The sequence below is a fragment of the Rhineura floridana genome, chromosome 18 (assembly GCF_030035675.1).
Source record: "Rhineura floridana isolate rRhiFlo1 chromosome 18, rRhiFlo1.hap2, whole genome shotgun sequence".
NCBI classification, from domain to species: Eukaryota; Metazoa; Chordata; class Lepidosauria; order Squamata; family Rhineuridae; genus Rhineura; species Rhineura floridana.
In genome coordinates, this window is record NC_084497.1 from 16,632,028 (window position 1) to 16,659,190 (window position 27,163).

General features: G+C 45.1%; 1 protein-coding gene across 6 annotated transcripts in view; it reads left to right on the forward strand.

The window, feature by feature from the left end:
- CCDC30 (coiled-coil domain containing 30) overlaps positions 1 to 27,163 on the forward strand; it is a 72,590-nt gene that overhangs the window by 23,213 nt on the left and 22,214 nt on the right. For all 6 annotated transcript variants that reach the window (XR_009759525.1, XM_061601568.1, XM_061601565.1 and 3 more), the window contains 10 exons: positions 1,533 to 1,648; positions 2,630 to 2,740; positions 4,003 to 4,085; positions 7,426 to 7,618; positions 12,805 to 12,900; positions 13,048 to 13,173; positions 14,817 to 14,954; positions 23,323 to 23,493; positions 23,701 to 23,910; positions 25,104 to 25,261. Coding sequence is in view for 5 of the 6 variants with exons in the window: in XM_061601568.1 (XP_061457552.1) it covers positions 1,533 to 1,648; positions 2,630 to 2,740; positions 4,003 to 4,085; positions 7,426 to 7,618; positions 12,805 to 12,900; positions 13,048 to 13,173; positions 14,817 to 14,954; positions 23,323 to 23,493; positions 23,701 to 23,910; positions 25,104 to 25,261 (1,402 nt within the window). In the remaining variant the exon portion in view is untranslated. The remainder of the gene's footprint in view (positions 1 to 1,532; positions 1,649 to 2,629; positions 2,741 to 4,002; positions 4,086 to 7,425; positions 7,619 to 12,804; positions 12,901 to 13,047; positions 13,174 to 14,816; positions 14,955 to 23,322; positions 23,494 to 23,700; positions 23,911 to 25,103; positions 25,262 to 27,163) is intronic.

Below are 27,163 nucleotides of genomic sequence, written 5' to 3' on the forward strand. Positions count from 1 at the left end.
TTCTTGACCTGGGCCTTCTGTTAGACTTCTTTTGCCCCTCTCTTGCATCTTCCTCCCCTCACCAAGACAACCATACCTGCATAGCTTTATCCTGGGTACTTTTCCTTGGTCATGGAAGACTGTGACGGAATGTCAGATGCCTCCAAACCAGTTCTCATCTCCCCCACCCCACCCCAGAAAAAGTACTGGCTTTTTGCATTGGCTCGAAAAACCTTCCCTCTCTTCCCCATCCTCCTGAAGGCAGGTATTATAATCTGAGCTCACTATCACATACTCACTAATTGCTGTGCTTGTATAGGGGTACGCAAAAGCACAATAAGCTCAAGTTGTGCTCCTTATGATAAGGCACAATCTGCCCTGCTTCAGATGGCACCCAGGCAGAGCAGCTGAGAGTTAACAGGGGCAGTCCCAGAATCACAGTCTTACAGCAGTCCAAAGACCAAACGCAGGAGGTCCACTGAGCATCTAGGTGGCAGGGAAACACAATTTATTCTTTATGACAATTTGAGACACTTGTGTTTCTTCTTTTTAAATCTACCAGAGGCTGTTTGAACTGCCAGCCAACTGTGTTGTGTGTAGATTCGGTGTGGTCATGCAGAGCTTGGAAAAATTACTTTTTTGAACTACAACTCCCATCAGCCCCAGGCAGCATGGCTACTGGATTGGGCTGATGGGAGTTGTAGTTCAAAAAAGTAACTTTTCCAAGCTCTGGGAGGAGTAACTTACAGGTATTCTTTTACTCCTGAGGAGTCCTTGGCCCTATCTACACTGCATTTAATGCGGCGTCATGCCACTTTAAACAGGCATGGCTTCTCCCAAAGAATCCTAGGAATGGTAGTTTGTTATGGGTGCTGAGAGGAGGCCCCTATTAGCTTCACAGAACTATAATTCTTGGAGTGGCTTAACAGTCAGTGTCTATTCCCAGGGAACTCTGGGAACTGCAGCTCTGTGAGTAAAGAAGAGGTCTCCTAACAGCTCTCCTCACCCTTAAGAAATTAAAGTTCCCAGGATTCTTTGGGAGAACCCATGACTGTTTAAAGTGGCATGATACCGCTTTAAATGTATGGTGTAGATGGGGTCCTTGTTCCTCAGGTGGGCACTTTGATGTCTGGCAGCCAGCCGAGCCTGCATGTTTAAGCACCTGTGCTCCTTAGAGTTCGGTGTCTGCCTCTGATTCTGGGACAGGGCTACTCGTGTCATGAGGGGAGGGTGGGGTTGCCGTTTCCCCTGCGGGTTCGGTATCTCCCAGGTCTACCTCACGGTCGCTTGACACAGGATGCTCCCCTGTGATGTTTGCTCTGGGAGCTTCAGATCGTTCTCCAGCAAGGGCGCAAGGACACAACTCAGTACCAATGGCTTGATGGCATGACCTAGAATTTGCACCGCTGTGATGATAGGTGGATTGGGAGATGGAGGAGGCAATAAGGGAACGTGACCCGTTGTGTGTGTTGTCCAGAGAACCATGCCGTTTCTGAGACTCAAAACAGTGACTCCCTGGATGCCTCCTGGTCATGGCTTGTGGTTACCTTTAGAAATGTCAGAGCTGCAGAAGGCCAGAGAACTCAACATCCGATTGGACAAAGAAATCCTGGCACTACGCAACAGAGTCCGATTCCTTGATTCAGAGAGAAAAAAGTTCTTGGGCCGGGTAAGTCTGGGCCACTCAAGTTTGTGAAACCAATGACAGTGTGGTGTGGTGCCCACGGAGCCTCCCAACACCGGCATTGCTGCAGTTTACCTGGGGTGGGGGGGCAGTGATGTTGGGGGTGTGAGGCTGAACCAGCTGGAGCACTGGATTGGCTTTTTACAGGGCTAAACTGTTGCATTGCTGTATTCAGATAGGCCTGGTGTCTGGGGTTGGCACTGTCAGACAGTTGCCAATGGCCCAAGCTGCCACCCTGCCACTATCCCAAAATGCTGACTGCAACTACCCAAGCTTGGCGATCCTCTCAGTGCTGAGCGGCTGCCCGTTTTCCTTTGCTTGGCTCTGCCGTCTGGACAGCTGCGGCAGATTCCCATTGTTTTAACTCGCAGAGAATGCCCCCGGGGCCCAAATGCAGCATTGCTCCAAAGTGATGGTATTTTGAGGCCCCAGAGGCACTGTGGGAGAACTGAACTGGTGGATGCCAATAGCTTACTTGCCACTGTCAGGTTAAAGGGAGGGAGTAGGTTCCAGCAGGGGTCACATGAAACTGGCAACCCAATCTGTCACTGGAAGCTGGAAATGGGTCACAACTAATCAGTCACAGTGGTCTTGTTCATGTATAATGCCAAACCATAGTGCAGGATACTCTTTGTCCCCTAACCATAGTTAGGCAATCAAGGAGCATTTTGTGTGTGCTTGGATAAGGACGTTTCAGATTAGGCAAGATGGTTCTGCCTGGGGAAATCCCCAGCAGGTAATGAAGAACTCCAAGGGGGTCTTCCTGACCTGGAGGAACAAGCCCAGGATAGCAACAGGGTTTTGGCATGAGTTCTTTTGACTCGGCTCCCTCTCTTGAGTAGCTCAGATTTCATCAAGAAACAAGAAATGACTATTGCCCTTCTTGTTCCTTAGTCTGCAGTTTGGGTTCCCTCTGCTGGATAAAACCATTGGAGGCCTAATTTGTGTCTTTTTTTGGCATTTAAGGTTGTAAAGCTCGATGAAGAGATTCCCGAATATCAAATGACTGAGGAGGAGCCGAGAGACTTACTCACTGGGATCAACAAAACTGAAGAACTTGAAGGCTGCTTGTTGCAGGTATTTTAAATGTATTTCTTTGTGTATTTGAATATATATTTATTTCCTTAGTATCCCCTGCATTCTCCAAGGAGCTCAAGAGTGGCATAAATGGATTCCCCCCCTTGTATCCTCACAACAGCCCTATGAAGTAGGCAAGTCTGAGAGAGAGAGCGAGAGAGAGCGAGAGCCACAGGCCCAAGTTCCCCCAGTGAGCTTTGGGGCTCATCAGGGTATTCGAACCTAGATCTTCCCAGTCTTAAGTCTATCCACTACACACCACACTGGTTCTCCACCCCCCTCCATCAGAGTCAAGTTATGCGGGAGAGGGGAGGAGTGATTTGAAGGTGAGAAGCCTCAACTCTTCCCCTGTCCACCAACTCTTTCCTATACTCAGTTTCCCTTGCTGCTTTACTCCGAGCCTTGGCGACACTTGTATAGAAACCCAACTTCCCCTGGTGATTGGGGAACACCCAGGAACTGGCACAGAGAATGCTTTGTGGAAAAAAAAAATAATTTACAACTTACTGCCATCTTTATCCATTGCAACCAATCTTTCCTAGTAGGTGTCCTGAGGATCATTACGATCAGTCTTGAAGATATAGGTCAAGATTGCAAAACACCATGCAAAATTACACCTTGGTTTTATGGAAACTATTAACTGTAATTATCTCATTTAATATTGACAATGAAATTATTTGTCTGTAGTTCGGATATTTTTCCAACTAGTTTTGATGTTCTTACAACATCTTACTGCTCTTCCAACATCAGACCCTCAAAACAATGTTTTGTTATTTTTCAAAGCAAAGTCTATTATTTTAGACATGCACAAGTGGTATGAAATATAGTAGGGGTGGCTAACCTGTGGCCCTCCAAATGTTGTTGGAGTAGATCATTGCCCATGGTGGCTGGGATTGATGAGACTTAGACTCCCAACGATATCTGGAGGGCCATCCCTGCAATGAATAAAAAAAAGTGAAAGAAAAGGTGGAAAATTAATTTTGCCTCTCCTTTAGAGAACAGAAAATGGCTAATTAAGGAGCAATAACATGCTTGTTCACCAGTTGTACTGAACAGAATTAATTGGAGGATGAAGCTTCTAATTAAAGTTTTAAGGGGACCTCTGCTGAATGGGATTTACAACGACCTCAGAAAGTTGTTGCGCACATGCCTTGCAGAGCTGCTGGTGATCAATATATGTAGACAGTATTGAGCTAGATAGACCAGTGGTCTTCCTCAGTGTACAGCAGCTGCTGATGTCCCTAAGTACTCTTTGGTCACAGGATAAAAAGGGAATGGGGAAAGCTGAAGAGACAAACATATTGGATGAAGCTACCTCAGACCGTGCAAATAACCTTCATCAAAGGTGAGTAAGTTCAACATTTATTAAAAGCAAGTAATTTCCCCCATCCTTTAAATCTTGCATGTGTACCACTTTTTTAATGCTGTCATGTCCTTGTCCATGATTCTTGCTTCTGCAAACTACATTTTGTGAAGTTATTTACCTCTTTCTGCTTCAGTCTGGTCACATGGCAGATAGACTGGTAAAATTTCAGATTGTATTAGGGTGTTCCTCAGGTAGCATCACTGTTTACCAGTTTGTTTCCTGGCTCATGTAAAGATGCTGGTTTTAATATAAATGTAAGTGGACTTCCATGTGCAAATGGAACTTCCCCTTCCTCTTCATCCTGTTGCGTGCCCCCAAAATCTGCTCTCGAGGGCTGTGGAACCCTCCATAGCAGATGAGGGGAGGGGGAGGGGGAGGTTCCAGGGGAGGGGGAGAAGAGGAAGTCTTATCTCACTGTTTGATTGGATAACTTCCCTGAGAAATTGTGGGAATGCTGTGAACATAATATATCTCAACTTCAAAGTGACAAAATGCCCCATGATATTCTGATTAGCAAGCTAGCTAAACGTGGGCTGGATGGAACAACTATCAGGTGGATCCATAGTTGACTACAGAATCGTACTCAAAGTGTGCTTATCAATGGTTCCTTCTCAAACTGGGAGATAACGAGTGGGGTACCTCAGGGTTCGGTCCTGGGCCCTGTGCTCTTCAACGTTTTTATTAATGACTTGGATGAGGAGATGCAGGGAATGCTTATCAAATTTGCAGATGATACAAAATTGGGAGGGATAGCTAATACCCTGGAGGACAGAAACAAAATTCAAAGGGATCTTGATAGGCTGGAGCATTGGGCTGAAAACAACAGAATGGAATTCAGCAGGGATAAATGCAAAGTTTTACATCTAGGAAAAAGAAACCAAATGCACAGTTATGAGAGCCAGTTATACTTGGCTCGGCAATACTATGTGTGAGAGGTATCCTGGAATTGCTGCTAATCATAAACTGAGTATGAACCAATAGTGAGATGTGACTGAAAAAAAAAACAAATGCTATTTTAGGCTGCATTGACAGAAATACAGTTTTCAAATCACGTGAAGTACTAATTCCCCTCTGTTTGGCACTGGTTAGTCCTCATCTTGAGTATTGCATCCAGTTCTAAACACCACACTTCAAGAAGGATGCAGACAAACTGGAACAGGTTCAGAGGAGGGCAACAAGGATGATAAGCGGACTGGAAACAAAGCCCTATGAGGAAAGACTGAGAGAACAGGGCATGTTTAGCCTGGAGATGAGAAGACTGAGGGGAGATATGATAGCACTGTTCAAGTACTTGAAAGGTTGCCATACAGAGGAGGGCCAGGGTCTCTTTCCCATCGTCCCAGAGTGCAGGACACAATAATGGGCTCAAGTTACAGGAAACCAGATTTCAACTGAACAACAGGAAAAACTTCCTAACTGTTAAGAACGGTACAACAATGGAACCAATGATCTACGGAGATGATGGGCTCTCCAGCACTGAAGACCTTCAAGAGGCAGCTGGACAGAAACCTGTTGGGTATGCTTTAAATTGGATTCCTGCATTGAGCAGGGGGTTGGACTTGATGGCCTTATAGGCCCCTTCCAATCTACCAGGGACCTCAGATGTCTGAAGAGACAGCAACCCAGGGGAGCAAGCAAGCAGGGCTGTGGAGTCGGAATCGTGGAGTCGGAGTCGGAAGCAATTTTGGGTGGAGTCGGAGTCGGAAGCAATTTTGGGTGGAGTCGGAGTCGGAAGCAATTTTGGGTGGAGTTGGAGTCGGTAGAAATGTACTGACTCCGACTTCAAAATAAAATTAATATTGTCATATTAATATTACTATTAATATTAATTTATTAATATTAATATACATTTGCCATTTATGAAGGAGTCAGAGTCGGAGTCAGACAGTAGAAAAATTACTATACATTTGCCATTTATGAAGGAGTCGGAGTCGGAGAAAAATAGAGGAGTTGGAGTCTAAGGTTTGACATACCGACTCCACAGCCCTGCAAGCAAGCACCCAGATGCTCAAGTACTTACTCCCAGGGCAGATCTTCTCCAGTCTCCCAGTGCTGCCGTTGTTTTGGAAAGTGTGGATTTGATTCGACTTTAAATATGAATTGAATTAAATTTCTCCTCTGTCCCTAAATCTGGGGTCACTCAATAGAACTGATTTGCAGGAGATTCAGGACAGACAAAAGGAACTCCTTATTATATGATATATGGAACTCACTGCCACAAGGTCTGGTGTTAGCTGCTTGCCTAGATGGCTTTAAAAGGGGCTTAGTCATTATTAATTCATGCCGTGGAATAGCTCTGTTAGTGGCTGTTGGCCATGTTTATTATTTATTTGTTTGTTTGTTTATTAGACTTATCTCCCGCCCTTCCTCCCAGTAGGGATTGCTGCATGGAACCTTTCAACCTTCCTTCTGAATTCCAAACCCTGGGAACACACAATTGGGGAGAGCTGTAGCTTTGGTGCCCTGGCTGTGGGCATTCGAGACGCAAGTGCAAGCCTGGTGCCCACATAGTTGGCCATCTGCCAAGGGCCTACACCGCAGCAGAGGGCACACTGAGATGATCCCCCCCCCCCGGACCTATTCCTCCTTTTCACCATTGCAACCTGCTTGCTTGTTCACCCGCCTGTCATTCTGGCCCAGATGCCACTGCCTGCTTGCTCATTGGCGAGCAAACAGGTGGTAGCCATGGATGAGGAAGAAGAAGGGTGGGCAGCGGGTGATAATGGCCCTGAGGAGGTAGACTTGCTGAGCGAGGGGGAGCCTATGGGGGACTCCTTGCTCAAGAGCCCTCCAAAATATGGAGCTGGCGGACAGGGCCTCTGTGAGGACACAGATGCTAGACTGGAGGGACCACTGATTGGATGCAGCAGGGTTTGTTTTATCCTGCCAACCACTCTGATGATAGGGAAGACTAAGAGAACAGAAAGAACCTAGGAAGAACCTGTTGCCCATCTAGTCCAGCATCCTGTTCTCACAGTAGCCAACCAGATTCCTAAGGGAAGCCTGCAAGCAGGACCTGAATGCAACAGCACTCTCCCCTCCTGTGGTTTCCAGCAATGGATATTTAAAAGCATATTGCCTCTGACTGTGGAGGCAAAGCACAGCCCTCATGGCTAGCAGCCATTGATAGCCTCATTCTCCATGAACTTGTCAAAGGCAGTGACTGGCCAGAGTCACCTGACAACTTAATTGCTGAAGAGGAGGAACTCATTTCCTAAGTCCAGTGCTCTTGCCAGTATATCACCCCACTGGCTCCTAGTTTCTAGCCAGCGGCGTCTGTTTTGGGGACTTCCCACCAATCTGTTGCACTTTGACATAGATGCCGCCGAGCCGTCGAAGGCCTTGAATGCCAGAATTCACAGCTTCTGCACAAGCTTCGCAAGCTGGAGCAGGAGCATGAGGACTTGGTGGAGCGCAATGCAGGGCTGGAGTCGCTCCTGGGAGAGTTGCAGGACCAAACCCAAGTCGAGCGGGAGCGGTGCGGGTGCGAGGTTGATAGGTTGCAGAGGCAGGTAAACCAGAGTGGCCAAATTCTGTCAACTTTTTGGCTCTTCCTGTCTGTCTGTTAAATGGCATGGTTTTCATCCTTCCAGAGATTGGGGACGATGAGGTGCTTTGGAACCCTACCTCATGCTATGGCAAGCAGGGATTAATTTGGTCATTTTTTTTCCCTGCTGAGCTTGAATGTGTGCATGGTGTGAAATTGCTGGTTGAACTGGATGGCAAGCATGTCATGAGCTCTGGGAAAGTATAGAGACTGAGGCAGGATCTGGAGGGGAGGGGAGGGTCTCTGAGATCTGGCACATTGAAAAAAGGGCTGGGGAACCTTTGCTCCCCCCAAAGTTGTTGTACTATAATTCCCATCAGCCCCAGCCAGCATAGTCTATAGTCAGGGACGATGGGAGTTGTAGTCCAGCAACATTTGGAGGGCCAAAGATTCCCCAGCCCTGTAGTAAAAGGTGGCTTTAAGTAAGAACAAACCATCACTTTGGGTTTCTCTCAATTTCCTCATTTTCCCTGCTGATACTAAGTTCCGTTCACCCCATTTCCACATCAGTTTGTGATTTATTTTTTTAAAGTATGCATGAAAACTCGTATGCACTGTCCTGCACATTTGTCCTAATAATCACATTGTATATGCATTGGGCACGGACACTTTTGCCAGCAATTTCCCCTAAAATAATGCATTTTTGTATGTTATCTTCATGAATATACACATTTCTGTATACACGCGTGCGTGTGTGTTTGTACACATTTTGTTTGGTTATGGGGAACTATATTGCAAAATTGGAACAAGTGTGAATTTTGAAGGGTAGCTACATTTTGGTTCATGTATTGCTTTGGGAAATGCAAATTAGGGAAGTTCTCTAATTCCGTCCTAGGCTCCTGCTGGGAGGAAGGGCGGGATATAAATCAAATAATAAATAAACAAATAAATACATATAATAAGTTCTCGTTAAACTGTGAACCAAACAAATTACTCTCTCGTTCCTTTGTGGTTCAGAGCAAATGTACATTTGCAAACCCCGATCAAGGTGGGAGTGGGAGAGAGAGAAGAGACAAGCAGAAGAAAGTGCTTCATCTTTACATGTATTTAAAATATTTCTAGCCCACTTCTCATTACAAAAAGAGTCCAAAAGTGGGCTACAATTGCATTAAGTTAAAACCGTAGACGTCAGATATCAACAAAGATAAATGATCAGTAAAACATTAAAAAAAAGTAAATGGACTGCCTTCAAGTTGATTCTGACTTATGGCGACCCTGTGAATAGGGTTTTCATGAGGCTGAGAGGCAGTGACTGGCCCAAGGTCACCCAGTGAGCTTCATGGCTATGTGGGGACTCGAACCCTGGTCTCCCAGGTCGTAGTCCAACACCTTAACCACTACACCACACCGGCTCTAGTAAAACATTAAAATAATAAACTCAGCAGTCAACAATTGGCAAAGGTCTGGGAAAATAAGTAGCTTTTTCCTGGTACCAGAAACACATGAAGATTGATGCCAGCCTTATCTGTGAGTTGAGAGAGTTCTCCAATCCGGGTGTCTGCATTTGTTTATTTATAGCATTTATACCCCAAAAGGCGGCTTACAAAAAAAAAGTGCTAAGACCATGCCCTCAGGCTCGCAGTCTCAAAAGACATGACGCACAAGAAAATAGGAATGGGAGGAAGGAAGGAAAAGCAAGCTCAGTCTCAAGTTCTTAAAGTTATGGCCGATGTCAGTGACAGTTCTGGCTGGCCTCCCCTTGATAAACAGCCCCTCCCCTGAAGCGGGCCCCCGCCCCCCCGATCCAATCCAGGAGCAGAGCTCGTGACAGCGTCCAAGCCAGGAGGGCAGGGCAGCTCCTGCCAGGCTGTCCTTCCTTCAGACCACAGGCTTGATGGTGTTAGAATCCTGTACTGAGCATACCTTCTCCCACATTCATACATATTGGATTTCAGGACAATGCAGAGCCACCAACAGAGCATCTCCTACAGATATCAAAGTGCGGGCAGGTCTGTTTGAAGGCAGGCACTCTCTCAAGTGTTTAGGCCAGGGATGGAGAACCTTTGGCCCTCCAGGTGTTGCTGAACTACAATTTTCATCAGCCCCAGCAAGCATGGCCAATGGCCAGGGATTATGATGGGAGTTGTAGTTCAGTAACATCCAGAGGGCCAAAGGTTTCCCATGCCTGATCTAGCCCCTCAGCTGTATAGGGCTTTGTTTGTCAATGTAAGTACTCTGAACGTGGCTTGGTGGTATAGGAGCAGCCATAAGAGCATCATCAGAACGGCGTGCCCTGATGGACCACACCAAAGCGGCCCATCTAGTCCAGCGTCTTGTTTCTCAACCAGATTCCCCCTGGGATTTCACATGCAGGGCACGGTGGCAACAGCCCCTCTCCCATTGTTTGTCTCCAACAGTCCTTCCACCTCACTGATACTTTTCCTCTGCAGTCCCTTGCCCCTTTCAGCCATTTCCCCCCACCCCCAAGCTGGACTTGTGAAGGGGAGAGATTGCTAAGGAAAAGCAGGAGATGAAGGAAAGGTTAAGCCCCTCCACCTGCTGATTGTCTCCTGTAAATGAATCTCTCCTACTCAGGTGTCAGCTACAGATGGGGGAGGATTTCGATTCTGTTCACATATAAAGTCAAATCCACCTAATCTGCATTTTCTGAAACAGTACACAAACTGAAACACAGCTGTCCTTTGAAATTCACACGTCTCCAAATTTTGCAGTGCAATTCTCCAGCTATGTATGTGTACACAAAAATGCATATATGTGAAATTAATATGCAAAAATGCACTATATTAGGGGAAATTGCTCTGTAAAAATGTGTATTTAAGGCCAAATTATATACAAATATTTTAGGAGAAATTCCCACTAAAATGTAAAAATGTTTAAAAATCACAAATTAATGTGGAGAATTGTACATAAGACTGGAAAAATGTGAAATTGTGAGAACCCAAAGCTGACAAATTCATCCATCTCTAACATCAGCGTTGATCTTTTTTTAAAAAAGGTATTCCAGCTTTCCTTAATTCCCCAAGGTAGCTCACAATTATCATTTTAAAAAAAGTTTCATACAATGAACTAATTAAAAAATGCACATTGAAAACTTTACAACAGCGCCATTAGCCATACCAAAGTAATTCCCCCGCCCCGCCATCTAGCCTCTCTAGAACAGATGGGATATCATCATTGTTAGTCACTTTTTTCATATTGAAACCTCAAAGCAACTTACATTAAAAACAAATATAAAAGCAAGAATAAAAACAAACTACATAAAAACAAAATCTAACTTTTACCCACCTGAATAAAAACAAACAGAAAATTAAACTCCAAAGATCTGGGTGAATAAAAATATTTTTACCTGATACCTAAAGAGACAGTGCTGGTACCAGGTGTGCCTCCCTGGGGAGAGTATTCCACAAATGGGGAGCCACCGCTGAGAAGTCCCCGTCTTGTGTTGCCACCCTCCCATACCTCCCTCAGAGAGGGCACACAGAGATGATGAACGCAGGGTCCAGGTTTGTTCCTGTGGGGAAAGGCGGCCTTTGAGGTATTGGAACATTTTTTAAATGTTGGTAGACCATGCTCAAAAGCTGTGTGCAGACGGATAAAAATACATGGCATGATCACTGGATCTAGTGCCGGAAAAAGCCTGTTGGGCAGGAAAGAGGTCTAGAATCCTGGAAGCCGAGCTTATGGGTGCCAACTGTCAAAGCCTTTGGAATCTTCTTGAGCCAAGGGCGTGTCCCTTCATAAGAGGGAGGCCCAGGGACACTCACTGATAGGGAGCCAGAAAGAAACCTAACGTGCCTCAGAGCAGTTAAGTCGGAGGTGAAGAATGAGAGAACGTGGCCTGCAGGAATTTTCTCCTTGTCCAGTGTGATAGCCTGAGCTTGGTTCTCCCCACAATAATGCTTTACAACACGGATGGAGAGCCTGTGGCCTTCCACATGTTGCTAGACTACAACTCCAGTCAGCCCCAGCCAGCATAGCCAATGGTCAGGGATGATGGATGCTGTGGTCTGGCAACAGCAATGGAGGCCAGTCTATTTGGGCAAATGGGACACTACCTTACCAATCTCAGTCTACCCTCAGCCGGTCCCCACTGGCCCCCAGTCCAGGGGGGTGGCTTTGATGGTCAGCTTCCTCCTCCTCAGTCTCAGTGTTGTCCTTGTAGAACTCAGCAGGGAGGATGGGACAAAACTAGAATTAGTTGACTGTGCGTGTCACTGGCTCCACCTTCTGTTGGGTGGGCTCCCTGCCTTCCACCCTACTAGTCCCAATGAGCACCAGCCACCAGTAGGTGACATGTTCCTCAGCCCTGGGCTAATGTTAGGGTCAGTCCTTCTTACCAGACCTAGTTTTTGACCTCAGCCAGACAATGAGGTTCCGGGTTCCCTCTTTTACTTGGCAGAGTTGGGGAAGAAAGGCTTTTCTTCCAGCTGAACGGAACTATTGTTGTGGCTGTCAGTTAATAATAATGCTCACTTTTGGTCCTGAGTGGCATTCTCCTCTCTCTGTTCTAGTGCAAGAGCACTAGAAATGGGAGAAAGGGGGTGTGGGTGGCTGGTATTTCTCACATGGGAGTCTCCTGGATGGGACACTTAACATGATAGGTTCTAGGGCAGCGATCCCATCACCCCTTGCCATTGACCATGCTGGCTGGGGCTGCTGGAAGGTGGAGTCCAGCAACATCTGGAGGGTTACAGATTTCCCAGCCCCAGTTTAACATATTGTCCATTTTGGCCCTGAGTCAGAGCATTTTTCCATTTAGCCCAGAGCTGGGTCCTTCCATTGGCAATGATTCTTTGTGGTCTCAAGCAGAGGCATTGTCCAGCCTTGCTCCGTGAGATCTTTTAAATGGAGATGGTGGCACCTGAAACCAGTACTTTTCTACATGCAGTGCGTACATGGTGGTGCTTAGCCCCCTTTCCAAAGGATTCAAGGTGAAGGTGAGATTCACCAGCTCTGATGTGATATCTGTTTCATTTCTAACATCAGAGGACGGGACTGAAGGAAGGACTTGCATAGATTTGTGAGTTCTCAGTTCATGCTCTCAACCAGCTCTTATGTGATCTTGCATGATATCTGATATAAATCAGAGCAGGAAGAGAACGGGAGTGAAGGAAGGGCTTGCATAGGAGAATGTTTGCTGATGCACTCATTAAAGAAACAAACATCTCTTTTTCGGGGGGGGGGATCAAGATCTCTTGTTTAGAGGCAGAATTATGCAAAGTGCAGAAGACGGAATTGGGCATGGTGGATGAGGAAATGACCAAAGAAACGGCAGATTCCCAAGAGGCAAGGAACATTGTGAAGCAGGTTTTTGGGGGCTCTGGATTGGGAAGGAGTTGAGAGATGGATGCAGTCCACCACCGCTGGGCTGTGTGGTCTCTGCCTGTAGGCCTTCTTTTTCTGCAGGCCACTTGTGATTTTTACTGGTTACAGATGCACAGAAGTCAGCAGGAGAAAGTTGCAGAGCTAGAAAGTAAACTCTTGGAGGAGACGGAGTGGAGGAAGCAACTGGCGTGTGACCTCGAAATGACACAGGATACGCTGAAAGACAGAAAGAAGGTGTGATGCGCCCCCCAATTTACTATCGTTGTTGTTTCTAGAAAGCCTCTAAAAACTAGGGCGGTACATATTAAATCAGACACACAGCGCAATCCATTGTGTGTCTTTTTGGAAGAAAGTCTCATTGTTTCTACTCTCAGGTAAGTGCATATTAGATTGCAGCCACAGGCCATTTTATTTTTGTCTTCAATTTTTATCCCGCCTGTCCTCTAAGGAGCTAAAGATAGCACACATATTTCTTACACCACCATCCCAACCCTCTTTTATCCTCACAAAGGTTCTGTGAGGTAGGTGAAGCTAAGAGATAGTGGTTGATGCAAGATCACCCAGTGAGCTCCATGGCTAAGTGAGGATTTGAACCTAGGGTCTCTCCAGTCCTGGTTCCAGCACTCCAGCCACTGCACCACACTACCCTCATACATGAAATGTAAATAAATGTCAGAGAAGAATGGAAGATTTGGCACCATATGGAGGGGCCTGGAAGGAACCTCAGGATTGTGTGCTCCCCTGTTTCTTCACACATACTCACCCTTTACACTTTGCCTCCTCGTTTTCAGCAAATTATAGCTTCTTCTGCAGCTAAATTCTGACGCCTGTATAACTTACGCGAGTACAACATATCTACGTAATTTCCCCAATTCCTTCTATTTCTTTCTAAAGCTGCAATCAATTGTGCAAATTGATTCAGGTTTTGCTGGCCAGGCACTAGGCAGCGGGCCAAAGACTTACTTGCTAGAAATCATGTTCGGCCACTACTTTGTCTCCTTTACCTATACGCTTTCAACCATCTCTTTTCATAAGGGCTAGAAATGTACTTTTTAGAATGAAGGCCAAGTTTCTCCAAGAGCTGGATTCTGCACCCAGTGCCTTCCTTTTCTGTGTTCGTGCAGAATCACAGGAGATACCCTGACCTTATATTATGTGTACAGAATTGGCGGGATAATGTGTGTTTTTTCCCAGCCCACCATTAGCTCTGGCCACAATCCCCAACACATAGATGTTGATCTGTTTTGATTTTTTTAGTATGCAGTTGTTTAATTGTTTTAAATATGTTTTAATTACTTACTTTTAACTGTTTTATTGATAATTTTAATGTTTTTTGTACACCACTTGGAGGTCTTTACATTCAAGCAATATATGCATTTTATTAAATAAACAAATAAATAAGTAAACCTCTTGCCCTTAGGCCTGTGTTCTCGGCCTTCCGATTCGTATGGGATGTTGAATGCATTATAGTTTATTTAAATTTATGTGAATTATAAAATATTACAACATTACAAGTTTACATAGAAACGGGTCACAACACTTCACAACACTTTTTAGGTTAAACGTGTGTCAAATCAGTTGATGTGTTTAGTCTTCCATTACTCCATAAATAATGACAATTTCCCAACAAAATTATGGTTGTCTCTTCTCTCTCATGTGTGCATGATCTGTTTTGACATCAGGGCATATTCCTGTAACCTATTTTCCCATTAATTTCCAGTATCTTAATGTAACATATTTGGGCTGCAACAACCATATACGATATTAATATATTATGGGTATGTCTTTTGGATGACACAAACTGGTTATTAGATATCTTGCCAACTAAAGAGCTCTAACTGTGTAGGCCTTGTTAACATCCTTTGCTATTTCACCAGGAGCTTCACAATTCCAAGCTGGAACTTCTGCAGCTTAATAGTGAACTCCAGAGGCTTTGGGGTGCAGCTGAGGAAAGAGATTTTCTGCATGTGACACATGAAAAACTACAACAAGAAAATGTGTTGCTTGAAAAGAAGGTGAGGCTTATGGAAGACTCAGTAATTAGAACATCAGAAGTGCTGGATTTTGAATAATGCACATGAATAAGCTTTCTGTTAAGTCAGACCATTGAGTCCACTCTGACTAGCAGTACCTCTCCAATGACTCAGGCAAAGAGGGGTTGTTCTTAGCCTTGCTGTTTAAGAACTTTTTAACTGGTAGTGCCAGATGAACTTTGGTCAGTTGCAATCTTCTCTGCATTACCCGTTTCAAAAGATGGTTATGAAAAATGGGGGAGGACCATGTGTGCCATCTGGAAATCTTTGGAGGAAATGTGAAATAACAAATGTAATTTAGTAAGAATCACACCTTAAGTGAGAGATGGGAAACTTGTGGCTTCCAAATGTTACTGGACCCCAACTTCCATTGGGCCCTGCCAGCATGGCAAATGATCAAGGATAATGGGGGCTGAGTATCTTGAGGGCCACAGGGTCCGTAACCCTGCTTTAAGTTAATGCATGAGTTAATGTACAGTTTAACTTTCCCCCTCGTAGACAGTCATTTCCTCTAAATTCACTAGCTGGGATCTAAGAAGCTGTTACAGATCTTCCCAAGGGCTTGTGATTAACTTCTCCACTGCAGGAGTGGCCGGTGCCCATTGGAACTGGTGTGGTGGAAGGCAAGGAGGCCAATAGTAGGTGGAGCCAGAGCCAATGACTGGTAGACCCAGAACCAATGACAGGCAGATTCAAGTTCTGTCCCTATCCTGCTCCCTGTTAAGTTCTACAGGGGCACCACTGAGATTAATGATGAAGCTGACAGGCAGGACCACCCCTGGACTGGATGCAAGTTAGAAGGCAGGCAGGTGGGGGCTGGCTGAGAAAGGACTGAGGCTGATGGGACAGGGCCCTTTCCACCCAATGGACTAGCTTCCACTACCCCATTGGATCTTTGCCTCCTCCCACTCTCCACTTTGAATCGGGAGCTCCCTCCTCTTCCCATGCCATATCAAAGAGTGCATTTGAAGTTCCAGACAGTTTTGAGAACATTTTGCCATGTGGTATTTTTGGGGGGGGGGTGAGTGCTGTTTGAGTTTATACAAGCTAACCCCTATAGGCCTGCAGATTAGTCTTTCCCAGGCACCACTCTTAATTCACGTTCACGTTGCCAGAAATGTGGGATGTTTACATTACCTTGCAGGTATCAGAGCTCTCTCAAGAATGTGAGTCGTTGAACCAGCTTTTTATTGAAGGGAAAAAAGCAGGGGAAAGGTCCTTGACAAGCAGAAGGTTGTGCGCTGAGCTTATGGCAAAGGAGAGGGTTTTGGATGATCAGATCCACAGCCAGGGAGAAGAGAGAGAGCGTCTGTGGTAAAACCCAACACATATTTTTTTGCACGTAGAGCGTAATTGAGCATAACCTTTCAGCTGGGGGGAAAATTACATTGAAAGAAAATGGGTTGAACCCAACTAAGTTATGGTCAGAGGCTAGGGATGGAAAGGTATGTCAGTTTCAGTTCTCTCATTTTTCCAGCGTTAAATTCAGTTTTCCACATTTCTGCAGCAATTTGTAAATTCTTTTTTTAAAATCCTCATGAAAATTCTCCGGGATTTTAGTGCAGATTTGTCCTAATATAAACACACACTTTTGTATGTAGTTTTGACTGATGTACAGATATTCTCAAGCAATCTCTCCTAATGTAAGGAGAAGGCATTTTTGTGTAAGTTATTTTCACAAATCTATTCATTTTTATGCACTTTCCTCTAATATTTACACTGTTGCAAACAATGTTTGGTTTGAGACCTGCATTGCAAAATTCGGATCAGTGCAAGTTTAGTAGGACAGCTGTTTTTGGTTCTCATATAAATTCAACAAATAAATAAATTATAAGCTCGTGTATTTCAATGAGTCTGCTCTGAGCAGGATTCATCCCAATGTTTTCAAATCGGAATATTGCTGTGTCAGGTCTACCCAGGGCTATGCAACTCAGGATGGGCTGATCAGTCTTTCCAGTCTCTTTCAGTTTCACATGTGATCATTCATAAGCGTGTTTCTTCCTATTTCCCACATTCATCTGCAATATTTTTTAAATCCACATGAAAATACAAATTTAAATGAAGATTTAAATTATGCATTCTTACAATGTGCATTTAAAATACCTATTTTATCGCAATGTATGCATTAGTCCTACTCAGAGTAGACCTGTTGAAATTAATAGTAATGACTAACTTAGGTCTGTTAATTTCAGTGGGTCTACTCTGAATAGGACTTAGGTCACATCCCTACATTTAAAGCATTCTTATACCACTTCAACAGCCATGGCTTCCCCCAAAGGAACTGTGGTTTGTTACAGGTATTGGGAATTATAGCCCTGTGAGCAGTTTCCTAACAACTCTTAGCACCCTTAAGCTTCAGTTCCCAGGATTCTTTGGGGGAAGCCATGATTATTAAAGGGGTATAAGAGTACTTTAAATATATGGTGTGAATGTGACCGTAGTTGAATACAACCCATTTTATCCTGAAATGTGCCTTTTCATGCATTTTTATACTCTTTTTTGAGTCAAGAACTGTTATCACAAAATTCAAAGATGTGCAAAATCCAAAGGATGTTACGTCTTTGGGGTGCAGATCAGTCCGTTTGCATCAGAATTCACAGTAATGTTGTTCCTCAAGCATTCCTGTACATAACACACTGCCTCAGAAGCCAAAGCTGTATCCCAGTAATGGGGAACCTAGTGCCCTCCAGATGTTGATTGGACTCCACTTTCCATCAGCCCCATCAGATAGCCTGGCCAGTGGCCAGGGCTTATGGGAGCTAATGTCCAGAAACATCTGGAGGGCACCACATTGGCTACCCCTGCTGTAGCCTGACCTGAAAGTCCCTGAATACCCCAGCCGTATCTGTTACATACTCTTGTCTGGCTAGCGGTGACTCTGGACTCCTAAGTGACTCTACCAGGATACTTGGAGTGACAAACGAGGCCAGAGTTGGCACTCTTACAGAAACAAGTGGAACTCCCTTGGCTGTTCAAGTCATCTGACCCGTGCTAGCTGGTAGCTGCAGTACTGCCTCTGCCCATCTGCAGGGTTGGCGCGAGGGATGGAAAGATTTGTCAATTTCAGTTCTCTCAGTTTCTCATTCTTCCAATCGTAAATTAAGTTCTCCACATTCCTGCACCAGTTTGTGATTTTTTTAAAAAAAAAATCCTCATGGAAATTCTCCAGAATTGTAGTGCGTATTTCTCCTAATAAACATATTTTTGTAGGCAGTTTTGACTAATATACAGATTTTTGCAAGTCATTACTCGTCATTTTTACAGGTTTTTACATGTAATTTTTACATGCATTTTTACATGTTATTTTTGCTCATATTTTCATTTTTGTGCACAATTACCCCTAATATATGCATTTTTTGCAAACATTGGTTGGCGAACTATTATTGCAAAATTCAAATAAATGCAAATTTTGAAGGATGGCTGTGTTTCAGTTTTCATATTTCGGAAAGTGCAAATTTGATAGATTTGGCTTAAAATGCAAACTGAATTGGAATTCTTGCCCATCCCTAGTTGATGCTGAACAGCAGTATAGAGACCAGCTCAGAAGCACCTTGTGCTAGAACCATGATGCACTGAATAAGTAACTTAGGTCCTTTCATTTCAGTGAGTCTACTCTGAGTGGGGCTTAGTTGGATACAACCCCATGTTTACATTTCTGTCTACTTTGCCTTGGGAATTATGAAACTTGCACCCTGTTTTTAATTGGTTATGTTGTACTAGGTGCCATCTGTCTGTTTGTCTCTCACTCTTCCCCTTTCAATTTCAAGTCTTAAGTTGTTAGAAAGCAAGAAGAAAATAGAGGAAATAGATAAGAAGGTCAAGGGAAGCCAGGAGGAAACAAAACGTCTGTCGGAAGGAAATGTCCAGTTAAGTGCAGTGAATGTAAGGGCAAAACCCGAAGCTGGCTGTGGGGAGAATCAGCCTTGCAAGCCACAGACTCCCATGGGGAGCACAGATGGTGAAGTGGAGCAGGTAAAAAGGCTTCCCAAATGAAAAACAGAAAGGGGGGAGGTAGAAAAGGCTTACGTCAACCGGTTTGTATAAAATTATGCATGACATGGAGAAATTGGATAGAGAAAATCGTGGACATCCAATGACGCTGAATGTTGGAGGATTCAGCGAATAGACAAAAGACAGTTCTTCACATACCACATGGAATTTGCTCCCACAGGAGGCAGCGTTGGCCACCAACTTGGATGGCTTTCAAAGAGGGTTAGACAAATTATGGAGGATAAGGCTATCAGTGGCTATGCAGTCCTTCCACTGAATAACAGCCTCTGAATAACAGCCAATGGGAATCGCAGGAGGGGTGAGTGGTCTTGCACTCTGGTCCCGCTTGCGGGCTTTTCTTGTTATTATTTATTTTATTTATTTATTAAATTTATGGCCTGCCCTTCCAGCAGGAGCCCAGGGAGGCACTTGGGCAGAATCCTGCCTGCACATTTTTCTTCTACTGTAGCTCCATAGGCATCTGGTTGGCCACTGTGAGAACAGGATGTTGGACTGGGTGGGCCATTGGCCTGATCCAGCAGGCACTTCTGTTCTTATGTTGGCAGGGATATTGGGGAGGGGGCTAAATGGTCAGTGAATCATTGCAGAAGAACTAAGACTTAAATACCAGAAGCCTAGCACATTTTGAAGTTATTTCATTGTATTAAATAATAATGAAACATCGTTTAATTTTATGGCATCTAAAAAGAAGGGCCAGGTGCTTGCCTTTATCCTGTTGTGCCGGAGCTTGGGACCTGCAAGGGAAGTTACAACAGTTTCTAGAGTCTCCAGGATGAGACCTTGTCCAGCTCCCAGTGGCCTGGGCTTTGGAAGATGTTGTCTCAGCAAAGGTCCAGAGTCATCTGAAGACTAGTGGGATCTTTCCTTGTAGTGGCTTCTCCCCTGGGTGAGCTGTCAGCAGTCCTTATATGGCCCATTGCTGATTCTGCGGTGGCCTGCTTCTGTGTAGTTGTGTAGCAGTAGATGCTGCAGGGAAGTCACCCCTGAGTCTGAGGATGATGGGAGAGCCACATCCGCAGGCCAGACTGGAGTGGCAGGTGAGTTGCCTGAATCAGAGTCCTCCTCAGGCTGACACTGGGACCTTGAGGTTCATCAAGGACATGATGTTCTTTGCTCTCATTGGCCAGAGTGGGAGCAGATTTATTTCTTGGTGAGCAATTCCGTAGAATCTTGCCTGCACGTTTCTCTTATACTATAGCTCCATAGTGAGAGCCAGTGTGGTGTAGTGGTTAAGGTGTTGGACTACGACCTGGGAAACCAGGGTTCGAATCCCCACACAGCCATGAAGCTCAGTGGGTGACCTTGGGCCAGTCACTGCCTCTCAGCCTCATGAAAACCCCATTCACAGGGTCGCCATAAGTCGGGATTGACTTGAAGGCAGCATTTTTATAGCTCCATAAGTAGAAATGTAGTAATGAAACGTAGAAAAGTAGTAATGGAAGCTGAAAATTCATGGAATATCCCTGAGAGTGCCAGGCCCTACTGTGGTTATGTCCTTGGCCCCAAGTTGTTTATCATCTCTACTTATTTATTTATTATTTATTTATTTAATTAAGCTTATATACCGCCCAACTAGCAACAGCTCTCTGGGCGGTGAACATTAAAAATACAATAAAAATAACACAATACGGTATATCACAATACAAAACTGTACAAAAAACTGTACAGTCTAAAATCAAAATATAATAATTTAGAATTAACAGGAATTAACAGGAATTAAAATGCCTCAGAGAAGAGAAAGGTTTTAACCTGGCGCCGAAAAGATGATAGTGTCGGCGCCAGGCGCACCTCCTCAGGGAGACCATTCCATAGTTCGGGGGCCACCACTGAGAAGGCCCTAGATCTTGTCACCACTCTCCGGGCTTCCCTATGAGTCGGAACCCGGAGGAGGGCCTTCGTAGTAGACCGTAGTGTACGGGCCGGTTCATATCGGGAGAGGCGTTCCGACAGATATCGTGGTCCCGCGCCGTATAAGGCTTTATAGGTAAGTACCAACACTTTGAATCTGGCCCGGAAGCATATTGGAAGCCAGTGCAAACGGGCTAGCACAGGTGTTATATGCTCAGACCGCTTAGTTCTTGTTAGCAGTCTGGCTGCCGCATTTTGCACTAGCTGTAGCTTCCGAATCGTCTTCAAAGGTAGCCCTACATAAAGCGCATTGCAGTAGTCCAGACGCGAGGTTACCATAGCATGTACCACTGATGTGAGGTCCTCCTTACTCAGATAGGGACGTAGCTGGGCTACCAACCGAAGCTGCTAGAACGCATTCCGGGCCACCGAGGCTACATGAGCCTCAAGTGTGAGGGAAGAGTCTAAGATGACTCCCAGACTACGCACCTGTACTTAGACAATGGGGGAGGGGCAGTGAGGACCGGGACAAGCTAATAAGGGATGACCAACCCTACACTTCCCTTTTTTTTGTTTGTTTGTTCTGAAAAACGTTGCACTGAAGTGGGGAAATTTTGATGGTTATCATACTTGGGACACATAATGAGAAGACATGATTCACTAGAAAAGACAATAATGCTGGGAAAAACAGAAGGGAGTAGAAAAAGAGGAAGGCCAAACAAGAGATGGATTGATTCCATAAAGGAAGCCACAGACCTGAACTTACAAGATCTGAACAGGGTGGTGTATGACAGATGCTCTTGGAGGTTGCTGATTCATAGGGTCGCCGTTGATCGACTTGAAGGCACATAACAACAACAGGCTGCGGAAAAGTACTGTCAGCCTATATTTGTCATGTCTTGTGTAGAATGAATACAATTAATGTATGTACGTTTATATAAAACTCAATTCCCAACATTCTGTCAAGTGTGACCAAGTAATGGATGGAGGTTTGCAGCGAGGGATCTTAGCTTGGTGACAAGAGCGCCTGCTTTGCATGCAGAAGGTCCCCAGTTCAGTCCTTGGCACTGCCCATTAAAGAATCAGGAAGGAGTTGATGGAAAAGAATCTTCTCTGCCTGAGACACTGGCAAGCTGATGCTAGTCAGAGTAGACAACATTGGGCTAGATGAATAAATATGGAATTGGCTGGGGGGGGGGGGGGTCTTGCTCTTGGATTACATTATAAAAGGTACAGTACTTCATCCTTGGGGTGATTCTTGAACCTTTGAGGTACTCTGAGCCAATAAGTTCCTGGGACGGGTGGGTACATAGTCCACTGACAGAGAGGTATAGCGTTGTATTCAAGTAAGTCCTACTCGGATCAGACCCACTGAAATTAATGGACCTAAGACTGTCATGTCCGCTAATTTCAGTCGGTCTACTCTGAATAGGGCTGACACTGGATACTACATACAGCCCACAGTCTGGTGGCCACTTTTAGTGGTGTGAGGGAGTACAACATATCTGGAATCTTTATAGCAGGCACCACCATGGGATTCGTTGTCTAGCATCACTTCATTCCCAGAAGGCTTCTGGCCTTTGCTTGCAGTGTCCCCAACTCCCATTGCTAGGGATGGAAGGAGCTGTCAGTTTCGGTTCTCCCAGTTTCTTGTTTTACCATCTCAAATTCAATTCTTCACATTTCTGCAGCAGTTTGCATTTTTTTTTTTAAAAAATCCTCATTAAAATTCTTTGGCATTTTATTACAGTTCAGTTCAGTTCAGAACTGAACTGAACTGAACTGATTACAAATTTCTCCTAATAAATACATTTCTGTATGCAGTTTTGACTAATGTACACAATTTTGCAAGCAATTTCTCCAAATACAATGAATTTTTGTATGTTATTTTCACTAATATATTCATTTTTATACACTCTTTCCCTTAGTACATGCATTTTTGTAAATGTTGGGTTGAAGAACCGTTTTGCAAAATTTGGATAAGTGTGTGGTGTGAGAGCCAGTGTGGTGTAGTGGTTAAGGCGTTGGACTACAGGATTCGAATCCCCACACAGCCATGAAGCTCCCTGGGTGACCTTGGGCCAGTCACTGCCTCTCAGTCTCAGAGGAAGGCAATGGTCAACCCCCTCTGAATACCGCTTACCATGAAAACCCTCTTCATAGGGTTGCCCATAAGTCGGAATTGACTTGAAGGCAGTACAGCAGCAGTGAATATTGAAGGATGGCTGTGTTTGAGTTCTTGCATTGTTATGGAAAGTGTGAATTGATAAATTTGGCTCTAAATGCGAACTGAATCAATTTTTTTTGCCCATCCACATTGCCAGCACGTTCCTCCTCTAACCAGCAGCCCAGGTGGGAGCAGGGAACCAGCCCCAGGCTGGCCCCCATGACTCCTAATGGCGTTGTTTTACATCGAGGGGCTGTTTGTGTTCTTCCTGTGGCTGTTTAGGCTGCTTTCCTCATGGTCTTCTGCTCTGTCTCCCATGCACAGCACCCACCCACAGAGAGACTTGACCAGAAGGAAGAGCTGTTGCAGCTCCAGCAGGATGTTCAGCGAGTCCAGAACATGTGTGACTCCACTGAGAAGGAGCTGAGGCATGAACGAGAGAAGACCTTGGAGCTTGAGAAGCACAACATCTTCCTCCGGCAACAAAACGTTAAGGTGGGTGGCTCTGCTGCCCACAGCTGCAAGAAAGCCAAGGGCAGTTCTGGGAGAGACAGGGACCTGCCCCCTCTCCTTTGCATGGATTGATCAGATTTATACATTGGCTGTGTCAGGCCAAAGCCTCCCTGGGTGGCTAACTCCTAATCTGTCGAGCTGTTGGTTGTCCAGCTTTGCTAAAAGTACAACTTTCCCCCTCCTTTGTAGGTCAAAGCTGAACTGAGGCAAACGCAGCTGAAGCTTTCGGACTTCTCCAAGGCCTGTTTGGGTCTCACCTCCCAGTGGGAGCTCAGCCAGCAGAAAGTCAAAGAGATGGAACTGGAGCTGCTCAGGCAATCCCAGGCATCAAAGCAGCAGAGCAACTTGCGGGAGAAGCTCGCCCAGGAGAAAGCCAAAGTCAGCGAGGCCGAGAAAAGGGTCAGTGGCCACGTTAGGCTTGGAATCCCAGCCAGTTCTTGGCAATGCATTTTCAGGAGCAGTGTTTGTTTATTTACTGAAGACATTCATACCTTTTCACTATATGTTTCAAAGCAGCTTACAGGAAGAAAAACAAACATACAGTATAAAACATTTAAAATGTAGCTTGAAACATCAGAAAATAAAACATCAGAACAACAGTCATAGTGCAAAAGCCTCTTGAAAGAAAACTATTTTTACCTAGTGTCTGAAACTTAGCAGGAACGGTGCTTGCCTCATTTCTAGTGGGAGGGAGTTCCATAGAATTGAGCTCATTACACTGAAGGCATGCCTCCTCATTGACATGAGTCATACTTCTGGTCCGTGGGAGTTCACTGATAGTGCCCCCCCCCTGTTGATCTCACTGAAAGACTTTGGACATCTTTTAAAGAGTAACCATTTTATGAGCAAGCCAGGTCTGGACAAAAATACTGCAGTATTACTTGGATTCGAACAAAGCTTATTAATAAATAATAATCATACCAGGAATCCTAGAAAGGTGAAATTAATTCTTTCCTAATTTCATTACAAACAATGCAACAACACAACAGATGCAACACAGTTTCAAGGGTCCCTAAATGGCAAGCTTCTGAAGGTAGCAAGATTATTATACCTGCTCTCTAACAGGACTGGGGATATTCGTACAAGCCTGTGTAAGCAGAATCTATGTAGCAACCTTTTTGTTCTGAAATCTCCCCAGATGAGAGGAGCCAGCACATTAGACCCCAAAGCTCAACTTTCCTTCAGAGAGGTCATGGCGAGTCCCTGGCTCCCAGTAAAGAAGGGTTGGGACTCTTCTCATCGTTGAGTTCTCCGTGGGGTTACTGGGCAAACATCCTTCTCCCTTCGATACAGAAGTTTACTTGTCTTGCTCACCATTACGTTGTAACCCAGACAAAGTTGCCTGGCGATCCTGCACTTTCGAAGTATCTCTTCTTTCCAGATCTGTGCTGCTCCTGTGGCAGCTCCCTCCTCCCCAACCTCTCTGCCTCTTTATGGCATGCCAAGGTGGAAAAGCGCAGCCCAACAGCTGTGAGCCTCCTTCTGCCTCTGGCAAGCCCCACCTGCAGCCAGCTTCTGACAACCAAGTTTCTAAGAGTTTTTCGGCTCCTCCCTGGTCCAGTCAAAAGCCTTTACTTCATTCTTCTTCACAGATTTTGGTGCTGCAGCAAAAACTGAAGGAGTCTCACCATCGAGTGCGGCTCTCCGAGACCCACATCCTGATGAGAAAGCAACTGGGGGAGGACCTGAAGGAGGCCAGAGAAAGTGAAACCAAGGCCCAGCGGCAGGTTCAAGAAGAGCAGTGGAAAAGGTAGCAGAAATCACTGTGCCCTGGCCTTGATTTTTCTTCCATAAAACAGGAACAATTGTGACTTGTTTTGTGTTATGAGGGAACCTAGCTGGGCTAGTAAGGAGTAGAGATTGGTCCAGAAGAAGTGTATTATTTATTCATTATTCATTATCTCAACTTTCCTCTATGGAGACCAAGGTGGCAGGCACGCTTGTCCACCTCCCCATTTTATCCGTGCAACAACTCCACATGCAGCTGGACTACAGCCCCCATAATCCCTGGCCTTGCTGGCTGATGGGAGCTGGAATCCAACGGCATCCAAGGGGCACAAGTTCTGCACCCCTCTGTGTGTGTGCATCGTCCTTTTTCCAGCCATTGTCCTCTGGCCCTGCGTCCACTGGCCACACATTCCTGCTCCCCTGCTGTCCACGCACTGGGAAAGTGTCTATAAAGGGGATCTCTGCTAAACGAGTGTTGGCTGTGCCCATTATTTGGAATCCTGATGCGATTGTGATTGAGTGGAGCATAAAGCCTGAGAAATAGCATACGGGTGTTTGTGGGTGGGTGGGTACAATATATTGGTCAGCTCCCAGAACAATTGGCTTGCTTCCTGTTTGCAGCTGTGGTTTAGCCCATTGGATATTGCCTCCTGGAATCCTGACCTTTCTTTACCCACTGTCAAGGCTCATGGACGAGATCTGCTTTCTGGGCAATTGTGATGCATTTGGTTTACCTTTGCACCTGACTCTTGTAGCACCAGCCATGTGAGGGGATCCTCGTGCATCCTTTTCTCTCTCTTTGCAAGATGTTGCTTCATTCCTTCATTGGCAATCAGTTGTGGCTGAGGAAGATTGTCTTCCAAGATAAGGTCTTTAATGGTGACATTACAGTCCGTAAGTGACTGTGAAGGCTAATTGAGGACATAGGTTTACAGATGGAAGATGGTTGCAATGAGGATTTGCTTGATGTGCCTTCCACTTAGCTCGTTTGTCCCTTTTGCCCTGTACTCGTGCTTCTTCAAAGTCCACAGCACCTTTGATAATAGCCGACCTCCAATTGGGACGCTCATGGGCCCAAACTTTCCAGTTCTCAATGCTCATGTTACATTTTTTCAGATTAGCTTTAAGAACATCTTTAAACCTCTTTTGCTGTCCACTGATATTCTGTTTTCCATCCTTAAGTTGGGAGTAAAGTAGCTGCTTTGGAAGACGGTGATCAGGCATTTGAACAACATAGCCAGTCCAGCGAAGTTGATGTTGAAGGTTCATTGTTTCAACACTGGTAGTCTTTGTTTCTTCCAAAACGCTAACGTTAGTCTGCCTGTCTTGCCAAGTAATCTGCAGAATTTTCCAGGGACAGCGTTGGTGGAATCTTTCAAGAAGCTGGGAGTGGCGTTTATAAATGGTCCACGTTTCACAGGCGCACAGTAAGGTCGGTAGTACAAAGGCTTTGTAAATAAGCATTTTGGTCTCCCTGCAAATATCCTGATCCTCGAACACTACGCTTCATTCGGGAGAATGTGGCACTCGCAGAGCTCAGACAATGTTAAATTTCAGCATTGATGTCAACTTTTACAGAGAGATGGCTGCCAAGATAGGAAAAGTGATCAACGTTCTCCGGCATCGCACCACTAAGCTGGATAGATGATGCTACAGAGGGACTAGTTCACACCTGTTGTTGAAGCACTTTGGGGTTTTTTATATTGAGAGCCCAAGCTTTTCATAGGCTTCTGCAAAGACATTTAGGATAGTTTGAGGATTTTTCTCTGAATGTGCGAAGACTACATTATCATCTGCATATTGAAGTTCTGTGACAGAGGTTGACATAACCTTACTTTTTGCTTTCAGCCTACTGAGATTAAAAAGCTTTCCATCTGTTTGATATATGATTTCCAAACCAGTAGGAAGTTTCCCCTCAATAAGG